The sequence below is a fragment of the Artemia sp. Qi Xiang Cuo genome, chromosome 6 (assembly GCF_049724085.1).
Source record: "Artemia sp. Qi Xiang Cuo chromosome 6, ASM4972408v1, whole genome shotgun sequence".
Lineage (NCBI taxonomy): Eukaryota > Metazoa > Arthropoda > Branchiopoda > Anostraca > Artemiidae > Artemia > Artemia sp. Qi Xiang Cuo.
In genome coordinates this window covers 59,706,416-59,723,410 of record NC_142799.1, presented here as the reverse complement: position 1 = coordinate 59,723,410, position 16,995 = coordinate 59,706,416, and the positions used below count along the sequence as shown (strand labels likewise).

Below are 16,995 nucleotides of genomic sequence, written 5' to 3'. Positions count from 1 at the left end.
ATGTGAGGTTTCTTACAATTAAAAAAGGTATTTCTCTTAACCTTTGCTGGTCTCCCAGTGCAGTGATTATATGTAGGTCTCTATATATGCGTCCAGGAGGTTGAACGCTAGAGGACTCCTAGTTAATGCTCAATAATTAATTTTCAGAAAGTGACTGACACTGCCTTTGCTTTTGGGCATATCTTTATTTTCTGAATTTCTTAAATTCTCCGGAAATAAATTAGCTAATTATTATTCCTTTCTCTTAAAAATCATGTGCTTTCACTTACATTTTTTATATGTCTCCTAATGCACCTCTTCCTTACGAAGTAGAATATCTTTATCGACTCTCAGCAGCTATAAAAAGAAATCTCCTTCTTCTCTAAACTAAACCATAAATAAATACCCAATGTTTGTTCTATTTTCTTTCTACAGAGAGCTGTTTCCGCGAGGTGAAAACACGCAAAATCTGGATTAACATAATCCTCTTCCTGTTACGCCCACGGAAAAGACACCTATTTGAACAGTTCAGAGAACAAGTTGAAATGAAACAAACAATAGTGACGACTGAAGACGATGACCCAGTGCAGACAAGCTTTAACCTTAATTTACCGACCATCTAGTAGAAAAAAAGGAATGCCCTAAGGTTTTTTGTGCTTAATTATGCATTTGGCCGTTTGGACAGGATGAATTTGTTAAGGCAAAGGATAAGACACTAGACCATTAAAGTCCAAACCGGCGATGCTGATCTCCGTCTCAAGGTCCTTCAGCCAGGAAGTGCAATGGGGGGATGGGGGTCAGCCATCCTGTGCCTTCGCACATCAATTTGTTAAGGCAGAGATGGATAATAATTTTTGTAAACGATTACATATAGTTGAGCAGTCAGGGCATCGTTTCAAGAATAGTCCACCTCATTTTGCGAAGACGAGGTTCAGTTACAGAAAAACCTTTTTATATTCCTCATCAAACACTTCATGGTAAGAACTGTAAGTAACGAGGGACGCGGCTCAATAGTAACCAAAACTCTAAAGAACGGAATTTTGATACCGATAGATAAATCAAAAGAACTGGCTGATTATACTAAATCCAAATATATGAGTTTTCAGTTTAGTGATACACATTAAAGGCTACGAGCCTGCGAAAATTTGAATGATTTTTCAAAAAGGGGGAAACCCCTAAAAGCCACACAATTTTAATGAAAGTTACACCATCAGAGTCAGCGTATCAGAGAGTCTTATTTCAGAGCTTTCAACCTTTATCTGTAAAGATGTGAAATTTTCTCTTTTTGCCGGAAGAAAGATCACGGATGTGTGTTTATTTTTTTTTCAGTGGTCCTAGAATATTGGAAGAGGGCTCATTAGAATGGAAATTCAAAGTTCTAGTGCCCTTTTTAAGTGATCAAAAAGACTGGAGAAGAACTAGGCCCCCTCCCCTTTCTTTCCCAAAATCGTCCGATCAAAATTTTGAGATAGCCCTTTTGTTCATCATAGTTGAAAGGCCCATTAACTATGCCTTTTGATATAACATGACCCCCCCCCTCAGCCCCAGGGGAAAGGTCTTTAAGTTATTAAATTTGCCTATTGATTGCGTATAGTATTTGTTATTTCTATAACAAATATCTCTCCTCACCATTTTCGGGTGGGGGAGGGAAGTTTCTAGGGGGTGAACTTATCAGGACAAATTTTACAAAGGGGAATTTGCCAGAATTCCTATACACAATTCTTTTCATATGTCTTGCTCTAATAATCAAATTAGAGCATAATGTATATATATATATATATATATATATATATATATATATATATATATATATATATATATATATATATATATATATATATATATATATATATATATATATATATATATATATATATATATATATATATATATATATATATATATATATATATATATATATATATATATATATATATATATATATATATATATATATATATATATATATATGTGTGTGTGTATATATATATAATACTATATATGTAATTATAATATATTATATTGATAATTATATTGTAAACAAAAATGTTACGATAACACAACTCTAACGATAAGCAAAATAACACTGAGACGAATTGAGAAAAAATATATAACAAAACACGAAAAATGAGCAACGTTAGGGGACATCATGGAACAAAACAATTCTATTATATTGAATAATAAATTACCAAAGGCAACCATACACCTTAGTGATGTTGAAAATTAGTCCCAAAATAATTCCATACGCCAGACATGTGGTTGCCATTTTACTTCAAAGCACTTGGATACATAAAGTAATAATAAATTTATTATAGCAGAAATATATAGTTATTATAGAGCAGTAGAGCAGAGCTAACAAAATTTATTACAGCAATGCAACTGTATCTATTTAATGTCTAAGGTTTTTATTCTCTTTCGGGGATAAGTAAATGGATACATCGTTAAAATCGACTGTCAAAATAAACAAATTTAGAATGGGAATCGTAAAGAAAAACAAAAAGCAATTATCTATAGTAGAAAATAGAAATAAAAAGTGATTATAACATGAAAAAAGGTAAAAATATTATAAAAGGTAAACAAGTCCAATAAGGAAAGAATCGCTTCTTTACTGATGCCACAAGAGACATCTATTTGAAAGGAAACTCGCCTTCAAATTACTACACAGCATGAACGAAAAACAGCCAAACGTTAATGCTATTCCGCGGCCATATCCGAACAGCAGCGATGTGGCAGCTAATTAGCGCGGGCAGTTTTATAAACAAGCATTAAACTAACCATTCTAATTTACTATTGGGGCCCAAAGAATTGATAACATACTGAACAAAAAGGTCAAACGGGAAAAAAGTACACTTGAAACATTAATTTTTTCTAGAGGGGACGGGGTCCCTCGGACAAATCTCAAAGTTTCAAATCCTCCTCCTTTTTGCAAGTATGCAAAAGCACAATAATGTATGGATACGAAGCAGCTACATACATTTTATAGGCGGGAAAGGTAAACGGTGGTTAACCAAATAATTGTCCTATTAATTTCTAATCTTACTAATTTTTTTTTTTTTGCAGAACAAATAAGTATCGCACCCTTGTTCTCCCCTGGGGATTTGCATAGAGGGGATTTTACAACGCCAAAAGTGAGATCTCTTTTTTTCGTGCAATCTAAAATAAACCTGTCAAAAAAGTATTTTGCCTGCTTTGTGCATCGTTGGCTAAAAGTCAGTCAACACAGCAGTTTCGAATTTGTTTTGGAAAACAAGATAAAACATCTCGGAGAAAATAAGGTAAAAACTTTGTGTAATATAGCGTTTCAAATCTGTTTTGGAGGAATTAAAAAAACAAAAAATTTTTTTCGAAATGAAAGTAAGAAGCAACATTAAAACTTAAAACGAACAGAAATTATTACGTACATAAGACGGGTCACCTCACTCTTTACGCTATGTTGCTCCTTACTGTCAGTTGAAAAAAATTGTTTGCTTTTTTTTATTTAATTTTTGATCGTTTTTTAAGTAATGCTGAGAAAACTGGCTCTCCCTCGATGGAAAATTCACTTCCCCGATGCAACATTTTTCCATGGAAAGATCCTACAACGTAACCCCCCCCCCCCCGCCTCCACCAGAAAAATTCCCCTTGAAAAAATGTGTATACTTTCCAATAACGTATACTATATTTAAACAATTGGCAAAGTTCATAGTTTACAGCCCTTCCCCCGGAGACTGTGGGGGTCAAGTCATCCTCAAAGACATAGTTATTACATTTTCCGACTAGGCTGAAAAAAAAACGCCTATATCCAAATTTTGTTCGGGCGACTTTAGGGAAAAAATGACTGTGGGAGTGGGGCTAACTGCCCTCCAATATTTTTGGTTACTTAAAAAGGACACTAGAACTTTTTATTTTCAATCAAATGAGCTCTCTCTCGATGATTCTGCGATCACTAGTTTGATATGATCACCCCTGCAAAAAGAAAAAAAAAATCTTTCTTCTGGCAAAGAAAGAAAAATCTTTCTTCTGACTGTGGGAGTGGGGCTAACTGCCCTCCAATATTTTTGGTTACTTAAAAAGGGCACTAGAACTTTTTATTTTCAATCAAATGAGCTCTCTCTCGTTGATTCTGCGATCACTAGTTTGATATGATCACCACTGCAAAGAGAAAAAAAAAATCTTTCTTCTGGCAAAAACTGCAAAATTCCACATTTTTATACATAAGAGCTTGAAACCTTTACGTTAGGGTTCTCTGGTATCCTAAATCTGATGATGTTGATTTCACTAAGATCACTTGAAGCTTTGGGGTGTTTCCCCCCCCCTTTCAAAAATTGGATAATTTTTTTCCGGCTCGAAACTTTTGACGGGTAACATTAAATATGACGAAGTTTATATTTTTTGAATAAGTATTGAAATTCGATTCTTTTGATGTGTCAAGACTATCAAGACTCTGTTTCTTAGAGTTTCACTTACTATTGAGCCGCATCGCTTCTTACTTACAGTTCGTTACCACGAACTGTTTGAAAGATTCGAGAAAAAAGGAAAGTCTTACGGAAAAAAGAAGGTAACGCATAGCGCCAAGTTGCAAAAACTTCGTTATTTTTGAAATCATGGGAGGCAAAAGAGGAAGAAGAAATAATTGAAACGAGTAAATATATGAGAATTTACCTGAGGAGATAGACACTTTTTCAAAATAAGAAATAGGCTAATTCCCCCCTGAAGGATCGTCAGCGATTTACAATTTTCAAGTTAAAAGGAAAAAAACACACATAAACACACACATGAAGAGCCCTCAACAACACACAAATGACGATGGAATAGAATGTACTTAGTTTGAACCATTAGACCTGTATCCTACTAAACAATTCTCTGCCCCTCCCCCTTAAAGATGTAGACTTGTGCACATATTGCAACAAACATCATCAAAATATGCATTTTTTGTTATAATTGACACTTTTCAATTACAACAAATTTTTCATTAAAATACTCTGTGCCTCAAAAATGTACCATCTCTAAGAAATTTCTACTTCTCTTGAAGTTCTAAAACTTCAAAATCTGAAGATTTGTACCGGTCCATTCGCTTTACCTCGACGGAGAATTTTCCAGGATTCTTCCGAGCTTCAGTGGATAACCTTTCATTTATTAATCTTGCCACAGCTTCAAGAGTAACCAAGTGATCAGGATGTACACCGACGTTTAAAATTCCAGCCAGGACTTTGACACCATTTTTAAAATCTTGACTTTCAACTGAAATAACAAACAAGCTGATGACAATTAGCAGAAAAGAAGAAGAAAAAAAGGGCTTTCTGGTAGAAAATAAAAGGTGCTGTTAAATGTTAATAGTTCCAATTCGTTTTGTTTTTGTATTCATACCCCATTCCAAAGATTAGGCAAAAGCTGAATAAAAATTTAGAGTCTTTAATACAACTAGCTTTTTCCATTCGAATAAATGGGAAAAATATATCTGTGCTGGTATGGTTCTTTCTTATTAGCTACGCAAGAATTGTTAATCCTGCCTATAGAGTTTGAGAATGAAAGGTGCTGCAAGATATCCGCACCATTTCATTTCATTTAATTCAAAAACAAGACATAGCTCTCGTGGACAAAGCCAAAATATGATGTCTCTTAGTCATAATTAGCAAAATAAAGTTTGTTGATAAAACTTCGTCAGGATAAATAAACTAAAGGATAAAAACACTTGAGATTGAGAATAAAATTGTCTGATAAAACTTCGTCCGGATAAAATAAACTAAAGAATAAAAACACTAGAGATCATTGTAATATTTCACAAAGCTTGGCACAAAGCTTTTACTGTAGCGCATGGTGTTATACTAGACTGCGGTGAGTTTCGGAACCTTATCAGCCACTTCCCTGGGGGGACGAGATCTTATAGGGACAGAAGGTGGGGAAGGAATGATCGGTAGGTGGGATGTAGAAGGAGGGAGGAGCCAAATCTTTGGCGTAATTTTTCTTGGCGGGAAGAAAGGGATTCAAGTTTAAATTCTTTGAGGTAAAAGGAGTAAGGTAGAACGGAACCGCCATAAATGATTTGCAGTGACAGACCTTTTTGAGCGGTACAACGACCCTTACTGAGGTCAAACATGAAGTGATTTGCTATTCCTCGTCTTGTATAGGATTATTGTCTGCACAAAACTCTGGCCTGTTCTATGGGCTAACCACCGATAAAATCATTTTAAAAGACTTTAATAACAGTGCGTTTCAACACACTGACACAGACATAAAAACAGAAAAATAAATCATTAAGAAGGGCCAACGTTAAATGAAATAACCTACAAAGGTGACTTCCATTCTATTTTTGCAATTTGCAAAAAAAATGGCTATCTCAAATTTTGATTGGAAGAGTTTGGAGAAACGATGGGCGTGGGGGGCATTTGCCCTCTGGTCACTTTCGAATAATAAAAAAGGCACTAGTCCTCTCAGTTTCCGATCGATCCGCCCTTTTTGAAGCTTCTACGACAAAACTTTCAATAAGAACCGTATACGCCCCAAGGGTATAACTTACAACCCTTGTCCTGAGGGCTGTGGGGGGTGTCATCCTCAAAGACATAATTTCCGGATTTTTCAACTATGTTTAACAAAATTGCTATTCCAAAATTTTGATTGAATGTGTTTGGAGAATTGGAGGGCGTAAGAGGTTGGTTAGTTGCCCTCCAATCACTTTCGACTATTAAAAAGGGTACTAGCCCTTTCAATTTCCAATCGAATGAATTCTTTTTGAAATTTGTAGGACAAAACTATCTACAAAAACCTTATATGCCCCCAGGGCATAACTTACAACCCTTGCCCTGAGGGGTGTGGAGGTTTGTCATCCTCAAAGACATAATTTCCAGAACTTTCAACTACGTTGATCAAAATGGCTATCTCAAAACTTGTGATTGGATGTGTTTGGGGAAATGGTGGGCGTGAGGGGGGGGTAGTTGCCCTCCAATCACTTTCGACTATTAAAAAGGCCCTAGCCTTTTCAATTTCCAATCAAATAAGCCCTTTTTGAAGCTTCGACGACAACGCTTCCTATAAAACTTTATACGCCTCCAAGGCGTAACTTACAACCTTTGCCCTTAGGGCTCTGAGAGGGTTACCATCCTCAAAGACCTAATTTCCAGAATTTTCAACTACATTGAACAAAATGGCTATCTCAAAATACTGATTGGCTGTGGGGAAATGGCAGGCGTCAGAGGGGGTTAGTTGCCTTCCAATCACTTTCGACTATTAAAAAGGCCACTAGCCTTTTCAATTTCCAATCAAATGAGCCCTTTTTGAAGTTTATACGACAAAGCATTCTATAAAAACTTTATATGCCCCCAGGGCATAACTTACAACCCTTGCCCCGAAGGCTCTGAGGGGGTTATTATCCTCAGAGACCTAATTTCCAGAACTTTCAACTACGTTGAACAAAATGGCGTTGAATCTCAAAATACTGATTGGCTGTCTTTGGGGAAATGATAGGCGTGAAAGGGGGGTTACTTGCCTTTCAATCACTTTCAACTATTAAACAGGGCAGTAGCCCTTTCAATTTCCAATCGCATGAGCCCTTTTTGAAGTTTCTAGTACAATGCTTTCAATAAAAAATTTATATGCCCCAAGGGCATTTAAAAATAAATTTTAATTTCCAGAACTTTCAACAACATTGAACAAAATGGCTATCTCAAAATTTTGATAGGATGTGTTTGAGGAAGTTGTGGACGTGAGAGGGGGTTTAGTTGCCCTCCAATCCTTTTTGACTATTAAAAATGACACTAGCCCTTTCAATTTCCGATCGAATGACCCCTTTCTTAAGTTTCCACGACAGCCCTTTCTATAAAAACCTTATATGCCCCAAGGGCATAACTTATAACCCTAGCCCTTAGGGCTGAAGGGGCGGGGGGGGGTCATCTCAAAAGACCTCATTTCCGGAACTTTCAACTACGTTGAAAAAAAATGGCTATCTCAAAACTTTGATTGGATGTGTTTGGGGAAATGGTGGGCATGAGATGGGGTTAGTTGCCTTCCAATCACTTTTGACTTTTAAAAAGGGCGCTAGCCCTTTCAATTTCCAATTGAATCAGCCCTTTTTGAAGTTTCTACGACAACGCTATCCACAAAAACGCATATGCCCCCCAGGCATAATTTACAACCCTTGCCCTGAGAGGTGTGGGGGGTTTGTTATCCTCAAAGAAACAATTTCAAGAACTTTCAACTAGTTTGAACAAAATGGCTATCTCAAAATTATCATTGGATGTGTTTGGGGAAATGGTGGGCGCGAGAGGGGGGTTATTTGCCCTCAAATCACTTTCGACTGTTAAAAATGGCACTACCCCTTTGAATTTCCGATTGAATGAGCCTTTTTTGAAGTTCCTACGACAGCGCCTTCAATAAAAACCTTATATGCCCCAGGGCATAACTTAAAACACTTTCCCTGAGGGTTGTGGGGGGGGGGTGTCCTCCTAAAAAACATATTTTCTATCTGGAAATCAACTACGCTGAACAAAATGGCTATCTAAAAATTTTTATTGGATGCGTTTGGGAGAATGATGGGCTTGGGAGGGGGGGGGGCGAGTTACCCTCCAATCACTTTCGACTATTAAAAAGGGTACTAGCCCTTTGAATTTCCGATCAAATGAGTCACTTTTGAAGTTCCTACGACAATGCTTTCTATGAGAACCTTATATGCCCCAAGGGCGTAACTTACAATCCTTGCCCTGAGGGATGTGGAGGGGGGGGGGGGAAGAAGTCCTCCTCTAAGACATATTTTCCAGATTTTTCAACTACGTTGAACAAAATGACTATCTCAAAATTTTTATTGGATGTGTTTGGGGAAATGGTGGGCGTGGAAGGGGTGTTGGTTGCCTTCCATTCACTTTCAGCTAATAAAAATGGCACAAGCTCTTCCAATTTCCAATCGAATGAGCCGTTTTCGAAGTTTCTACGACATCTCCTTCAATGCGAAGTGCCCTGGTTTAAACAAAGAAAGAAAGAAATAAATAATACATTCTGCCAACATCAGGCTTTACTTAGGCAGCGCTATTGCGCTGCCTATGATAAGTTTAATACCCTATTTCTCCTGGTTTTTAAAATTTTACGCAGTTTGTCAGTTTTTCTTAAACTAATGCAAACAATCAGATTCATTTCCACTGTCATTGGTAATTCCATTAATATTAGAAGGAATTGAAATATCGAAAAATCCAAAATTCACGTCAGTTTTCCAAAATTTACTTACAGACCAAACCAATTCTACTACTACTAGTACTACTTCCAACAACTCACCAGAGCCCCAAGCCGCTTTAGACCAATAGTAAGTAAAAAGTGTATAATTGATGGGCTTCTCAATACAAAAAAAAAAAAAAAAGAAAAAAAAGTAAACTTACTAAATATCCTCACGGCGAATGGAGTTAACATTCATCTGCCTTTTCAAGTCTGGCAATGAAAGAATGGAAATTTCACCGAGATTCGTGAGGCACACTAGGCAATTCTCAGAGTGTTTACCATCAGATGAAGTGAAACGCAATACAGCAGTTCGGCGTATACGCGCCCCTTCAGTGGCTGTGAGCTTGAATTTGCCAAATGGCCGCAAGCTGGGCAGTGTAAAAATCTTAAAGAATGAATTTAATTATTTTTCTTTAAACTACAACTAACCCCCTTTTCTTGTGCTAGGCCTACAAAAAAATACACAATATATATATATATATATATATATATATATATATATATATATATATATATATATATATATATATATATATATATATATATATATATATATATATATATATATATATATATATATATATATATATATATATATATATATATATATATATATTATTATTTTAATATATATATACATATATATTTCACAATATATATATATATATATATTTATTTTTTTTCGGAGGGGGGGTGTTTACAAAAGGATTTTTTTCGGGGGGAGGGGGGTTTACAAAAAATACTTTAAAAACCGCATGAAAATTTGCTTATATTCATGTAGTTACGTTTTTACGAGTCGGACAAAAATTTCGAGGGGAGGGAGGCGAGGTTCAAACCCCAACTCTCCCATGGATACGGCCTTGGATTAAACCTCTCTCCTGATTAAGATTAAATATGAAATTGACGATTAAAAGTTGCCAATTTTTTAATAAATTTTTTTTGCCAAATCTTGACAGTCACGTTCTAATAATTTACAAGTGCGAAATTCACGGAAATCTAATCTGCTTAAGAATCAGTAGAGGCCTCTAAAAAGTAGATTGGTTTGGAACTCTCTTAACTTCTGTAAGGCAACTAAAAACCTCTCAGACCTCTATATGCTGTCATTAAATAACACAGCCAACCAAATCAAAAAAAGATTTTGTACAGTTCTTACCGTTTTGATATATATGTAGTTAAGGACTGTGTTTTATCGATTATTGCGTCTGAGACACGAAAATATTTCTCTCCTTGTTTTTCTTGGTTCAGAAAAAAATGCATGCTATCATTTTCCATCTAACTAGCCTAATCGAGTCAGACGGGGACTGCTCTCAACAATATTATCGCTACGCCAAAAACAATAACGGCTTAGCTTACATTTTCATAATCATCAAAAATTTGAATTTTTTCCCAATTCCTTCATAGCGGCTTCTCAAACACAAGAGCCGTTGAATTGGAATGCAAAGTATCTTTAAAGCACTACACAACTTTAGCGTAAAGAGCGGGGTGAAAGAGGAGGGGTGATCCCCCCTCATGCACGAAATAACTTATGTTCGCTTAAAATTTTAATGTTGCTCCTTACTTTCAGTTGAAAAAGCCTGTTTTTTTTATTTAATTTTAGAAGAGAGTGAAGGTACGTCTATTTAAAATTGCTTTTTTTTAACACCCAGCATTGGATTTATGTAGCCTACTGAAATATATTTTTCTGCCTACTAAAAACACTGATCATACCCCATCCCTGGACTTTTAAGCTTGTCACTGGAACAGGTTTCTTTTTTTTTAGGAGTAATAAACACAATTTATCCGAAAAAATAAGTATTAATTTACGTTGCAATGAAGAATATTAATTCACAAAATACAAAAATCATTAAACCAGTTCAACATACATTTTAGTCTCAAGCTTATCTCAGCACATGTTTATAAACCAATAGAGAACAAAGAGACAGGAATTTTCATAGACTAACAGAAATCTATTTAATAGCAAAACTTCATGCAAGATTTCACACAGTATATCTCCTGTAGCTATGCAACCTTTTGTCTTAGAAATTTCTAAGTAAAGCAATATCTTTTATATGATGAAGATATTGCACTTTCTAAATACGGGTTCCACTTGCCCTTCTAACAAAAGGAATAGAATATTAATTCAACAGAATTTACAAATTATATAGATTTAGAACGCATACAAAGCTTTGATAATTCTACGTTGGGTAGAAAGCAATCCTCAAATTAAAATTTTCAAATTTAAAAGGAATTATACGGTGGCTTTACTTTGACTTTTCATATCTAAAACCATTTGCTAAGGAGGATAAAAATAAGAGATTAAATGCCAGGGAGGGAGGTTTAGTATTTTGAAAAAAAAGCGAGAATTTCCCAATAGGTGTATGAAAATACAAAGCTTTGATAGAATTAGCCAAGTTAGAAAGCAATCCTCAATCAAAATGACTATTTCCTAAATTAACCAAAAATTGCAGCGAATGGAAAAAATTCTAATTGAAGAACAATTTCGATTGTTTTTGCATGACTGTATAAGTCATATAAAAATATCTTTATATCTGTTCGCTAGATTTGATAAAAAGTTAGAGGTGTGAGGCATAAAAAAAAAAAAAAATATAATGCAAGGGCAAAGTTTAGCGTTTATAAAAAGAACAAGACGAAGAAAGTACTTTCCTCTTCTTCCTCTATACCCTAAAAGGAGGCAAAATAAAAAGAGGCACAGAGCAACATACTAATTAAGAAAAAGAAGATACTCAGCTTTCTGAGTGCAAAATTCGCTTTCCATTCTATGAAAAAGAAGAAATTCAAGAAGCTTTAAAATAAATGGATTGGAGTCGAATTGGATTTTTTTGGAACATATTGAATAGATTCTAGAATAAACCGACTGAGTAGATTCTAGAATAAACCGAAAATATAAATTGCGCTGGAAAATGCACATGGGAGTTTATTACTGACATCTATATGTCACCTACTCATGGACCCATGTGTGAATGACGTCTGGCATACACAACCAGATTATGGGAAATACAAATTGCTATCATATCCTATTGACTGCTCATGCTAAATCTTTGACTTCTAAAAATTAAAAAATCAATGAAAAATAAAATAATAGTTGTACAGGCCTAAAACTCAGATTTTGATGTGTATGTGGGGGGGGGGGGGGTATTTTAATCTGAAAAATCGAGTGATAGTACATCGACGGAATGGATCAATCCACTATTTTTTCAATAAATCCCAAAAGCAAAATTTTAAGGCGTGGAATTAAACTGAACTTATGTAATAACTGTTACAAAAATACTTATTGCTTCATGAAAATTAATTCTAGCAACAAGATCGGAGCAAAAAAATTAGGCAATAGCTACAACAAAGACATTTATTTCTTCACAGAGAATTACTTCTGATAACGAGGTCGGATCTATACTACATTCAGGCAACATCTACAACAAAAGCATTTATTGCTTCATAAAGAATTCCATCGTATAATAAGACTGGATGAATGGCTTTCCGTCAATTTAACAAATATGAAGTTTGCAATGCTTTATTTGTCAATGGAATATTTGATGAGCAAAAGAGAGTTTTTCACATTGGAGATGGAGGAAACAAATTGGCTTAAGGTCTATTCACAATGAGATTTTACTAATACCGAGACTTAGTTGGCGCTAGTTTGAGCAAACCAGATTTTTAGATTAGTTGAAAAATTCTGATTGGCTTACATTAGCACAATTTAATCTCGGTATCAGTAAAGTCGTATTGTGAATGAGGCATTATTAAACACCATAAAGTAGCTTCCAAAACAATAGAAATATGAATGCGTGGTAAATAGATAAAAATGCGTGGTAAATCAGAAGATAAGGTGTCCTTCTGCAAGAGCAAACAAATGCTCTTTCAACTGAAAAGTCTTCTTTTCTTTGTCGGTGCTCTTATAGCTTGTGTGTTTGATTAAATACAACCCCCATAGATAAAAGGATAAAACAGAGCAATAGAAGGTAGGACTTCTACTGCCTAGTATATAGGCACATATCTTAAATGGCTAGGTATATTCCTAGTTTTGACATTTAAGTTCCTTTGAGAGTTGGTTCCCACCTCAGTTGAGAAATTACTACTCCTTTTCTCACTTTGTAAAGTTTCAAGCTGTATTACAGGATTTATTTTGCCCTTACCACTGCATACTCACAGCTGTAGAGTTAAGCCACCTGAAGCAAATGAATTCGCAAACACTCCTCCTCTATCTCGTGCTTTTGACGATCTTTGCATTGAGTACGTTCCACAAAATCCTTACACGTTTTAAGTAGTTTTTTATAATCTCAGGCCTAATACAGGGTGTCCAACGTTTTTTGTGCGACCTCATTGGCTATTAGCAGGTAACGTTATAAGGGTTTGTCTGCCCTGAAGACATGTTCAACCCACCTCACTATTTAGTGATACAGAGAGTAAGTAGGATCGAATCATTTCGTTCAGAACAGCAGCGTTTGACACATTGCCCTTAAACAATAAAGGAGAAGTGAATAGGATTCACAATATAGAAAATTATTTTAGTTTTATCCAAGTTTTGTACTCGGCCTTTTTCTTCTGGTGGTTTCTTTTATGTGTGAAAGCAGATTTTATTCATTCCAAAAATTCACCAAATTATCTTGTGACAATTTTTCTGAAAAAAGTCTGGCAAATCTTTTTTTATTTCTTTAGTGCTCATTTCACTTAGCTTTACCCATATTGAACTTAATAAGAGCAATACCCATACTGCAGATCATTTGAGCAATACTCATACTGTAGGTACACTCACATTCATATTCTATATCCATATACATATAGAGGGGGGGGGGAAATATTCACTCAACGGGTCACGCTCCTATGCAAAATACTGTTCTAAGGATGCATTATTCTACATTTTCAGCCATTCTTGTCCCCCAGAAATATCGTATGACCCCCAAATCTCAGGTCAGACCTGTGAGTACCTATGGTCGTTATTTTCCAGCGTGTAGGAAAAAAAAGAAAAAGTTAAACTCTTTGATTGCTTCGATTTTGCCGCACCAAAAGAATCCTGTTTTGTTTAGATTAAGCGTATTATTTGATTTTACATTGACCATTGGTATTATATAACGATTTCTTTTTCGTCATTTACTGCATTAGGGGCAAAATTATCTCAGTTTTAACTTTTCTTTCTTTCCTTATTTTTATAAAAAAACTGCTTCCATATACGTCCAAAGTTTCACCTTATCTTAACATATTAATTTTATTTTTCTATTTTTTAATGTTTAAAGGAAGGAGGGGCTCAATCTCCTTCTTTCTAGGCAACATAAAGTGCCCATTGTAAATACAATGCGAGAAGTCAGTATCTCCAAAACCATACACCGGACCTAGCATTTTTCTCTCTTTTTGACTGATTTATAATTAATTAAAAAAAAAAAAAGCCTTATCGGGGATCCATTTGCTACCTTCAGGGGGTATTAAAAATTTAAAATGGCAACCCCTTGAAAATTTTTTCATGTTAAGGATTTAAGGATCTAAAAGGAAGAGATACAGGAGTTGTCATTATTATCATTATTACAAGGAGTTTTATATTACCAAGTTGTCACACTTTAGAGTGGACACCCCGTATAAGAAAAGATATGCTCCAATCTACAACTTTAGCGGTTAAGGCAAGAGAGAAAAAGAGAAGAGAGAGAGAGAGAGAGAGAAAGAGAGGGAACATTATTTTATCTGGACCTCTATTTCTAGTTCTGTTTAGCATATGACAGTTGATTTTACTCCTTCAGAACACACGATACCTTATATTAGTCAGACCTTTTATTACCTTAATAGGTAATATAAGGTGCATACATACCTTAATTTGTTCTTCTGAGCAGATAACTAATCGATGGGGTGTTGATACTTCAGTTGGTGCAGCTCCATATGACCCGTCTACAACACTCAACGATATAACAGGTGCACGGTGACGAAGCTGAATTTCTTTGGCTGATAAAAAAAAAAAAAAAAAAAAAAAAAAAACAATATGAAAGTCTACAATTAACCGCTTTTTCAGTTAAAACTGGAAGGAGTGCACCTAGCTTAGTAAAGCAACAGCGTCAATTTGGCCTGTAATTTAATTCATAATAAAACAACAAACAAACAAAAAATACTAGAACCAATTGGAAATGGCGTGAAATATTAAACAAATAACTAACTATAAAACAATCAGCCAGAATTTATATACTTTTAATTGGGAGCTCCATATCTGAACTAAGAGAGTACACAATCAAAGAGTATTTGGGTTTTCAGCTTCATGGTTTTCACTTTGACTGGATTCGTCAAATTGACATTCAAAGACTTAATTATTTTATTAACTATTTTAGTGACAAACGATAAGACAATGAAGTAATTAATGAATCTAAACTTATACCGAGAAAATAAGTTTCATAAGTTGAGTCCTTGAATAGCAGCGGAAAGTCACTAGTTTTTAAGGATATTACAGCCTATCGCAGCTTGATAGACGTAAAGGTAATGACATTCACAAAGAAAGTCTTATGGTAAGTCCTTCAGTAGCAGTGACAATATCCGTTATCTCTTAGAATTTCAAACCACTACAACTTATATGACTTCAAGGTAATAATTCTCAAGAAGATATTTCCAAGGTAAGCTCCTTAGCAACAATGTGAAGTTACCATCACATTCACAACACTTCAATTTATCACAGTTTATATGACGCCGTGGTAATATCATTCATGAAAAATCCGTGGTAAGTCCTGGGAATGGGAAGTTGCAGCGGGAAAGTACCTTTTTTCCGTACTTCAATCCAACTTATCTAATATGATGTTGTGATAGCTACACAAGGTAGCTACACACTTGGAGCACAACAAGGAGCCAAGCAAATATCGTGTCTCGCTGAATCTATACAAACGAAGTTAGAGCACGACAAAAGTTTTCTGTTATTCGACGTATGGAAAACAAACAAATTAAGCCTTTGAACAAAGCTTTAAATTAAAAACAAATCTACAAAATATCTCAGAAGTGTAACGTGTTTTAGTTACACATGACCAAGTTTTGTTCAGTATCGATAAAATAAAAGTCCAAAATAGGGATAAAATCCTGATGACGGTCACTGTGTATGTGACCGAAATATCTGGTATTTTTTTTTAAATTTATTATACACTGTCTATTAAAAAGGATTTTATAACTATTTTGGACTTTTATTTTATCGTCATGGAAAAGCAGTGTGGTCTCCGAAATTATTTGTTCAGTATAAATATAGTTTGTGTTAATTTTAGTACTTTAGTAACTCTACTGATGACGATGACTGACTATGCCATCAAAATATCTAGAGCGTTTGTATATATTTGTTTCACTGTCTAATAAAGCGACCTATCCCTATTTGGAACTCTTAATTGTTTCAACATGACCCACTTTTGAATCTTATGCTTCGTTCAAAAAAATTGACTTCTAAAAATAAGGAAGAAAGTCCTTTCTTTAAAGCTTGCAGTACCTTTTCTTTCACAGGAATATTGATTACTTTTTCATCTCGTCTAGAATTTTACAAGATTATGTTTCAGCTTAGAAAATTTGAAAGTCTTCTGAACTTTTCCTTGGTCAGTAAATCTTTCCTCTTTTTCTAAAATCAGAGGCAGCACAATAGCGCTGCCTAAGTAAACAGCGATGTCAAAATTTTTTTTTATTAATTTGGTGCCTACCAAGTGTGTAGCCCCCCCCCCTTGCACTCGTGTTTGGTATTCTCAGCATCTTTCTCTAGCCAGGACACATTTGGCACCGGAACCACAACATTGGATATCAAGTCGCTCCCCGTCTCAAATTTTAGCAATAATAATTTATTTGGGGCCACAGCCCCAAGAGAAACACATAGCACAAAGAGACACATACAGACCAAAAAGACTCAAAACC

General features: G+C 35.1%; 1 protein-coding gene across 1 annotated transcript in view; it reads right to left on the bottom strand.

Moving 5' to 3' along the window:
• Nucleotides 1–5,062: 5,062 nt before the first annotated feature.
• LOC148951465 (LLGL scribble cell polarity complex component 2-like) overlaps nucleotides 5,063–16,995 on the bottom strand; it is a 109,062-nt gene continuing 97,129 nt past the window's right edge. Inside the window, exons 10-12 of the mRNA XM_089091117.1 lie at nucleotides 14,948–15,078; nucleotides 9,318–9,541; nucleotides 5,063–5,199 (exon numbers count right to left, since the gene is read on the bottom strand). Coding sequence (XP_088947243.1) covers nucleotides 5,196–5,199; nucleotides 9,318–9,541; nucleotides 14,948–15,078 — 359 coding nt within the window. The 3' untranslated portion in view covers nucleotides 5,063–5,195. The remainder of the gene's footprint in view (nucleotides 5,200–9,317; nucleotides 9,542–14,947; nucleotides 15,079–16,995) is intronic.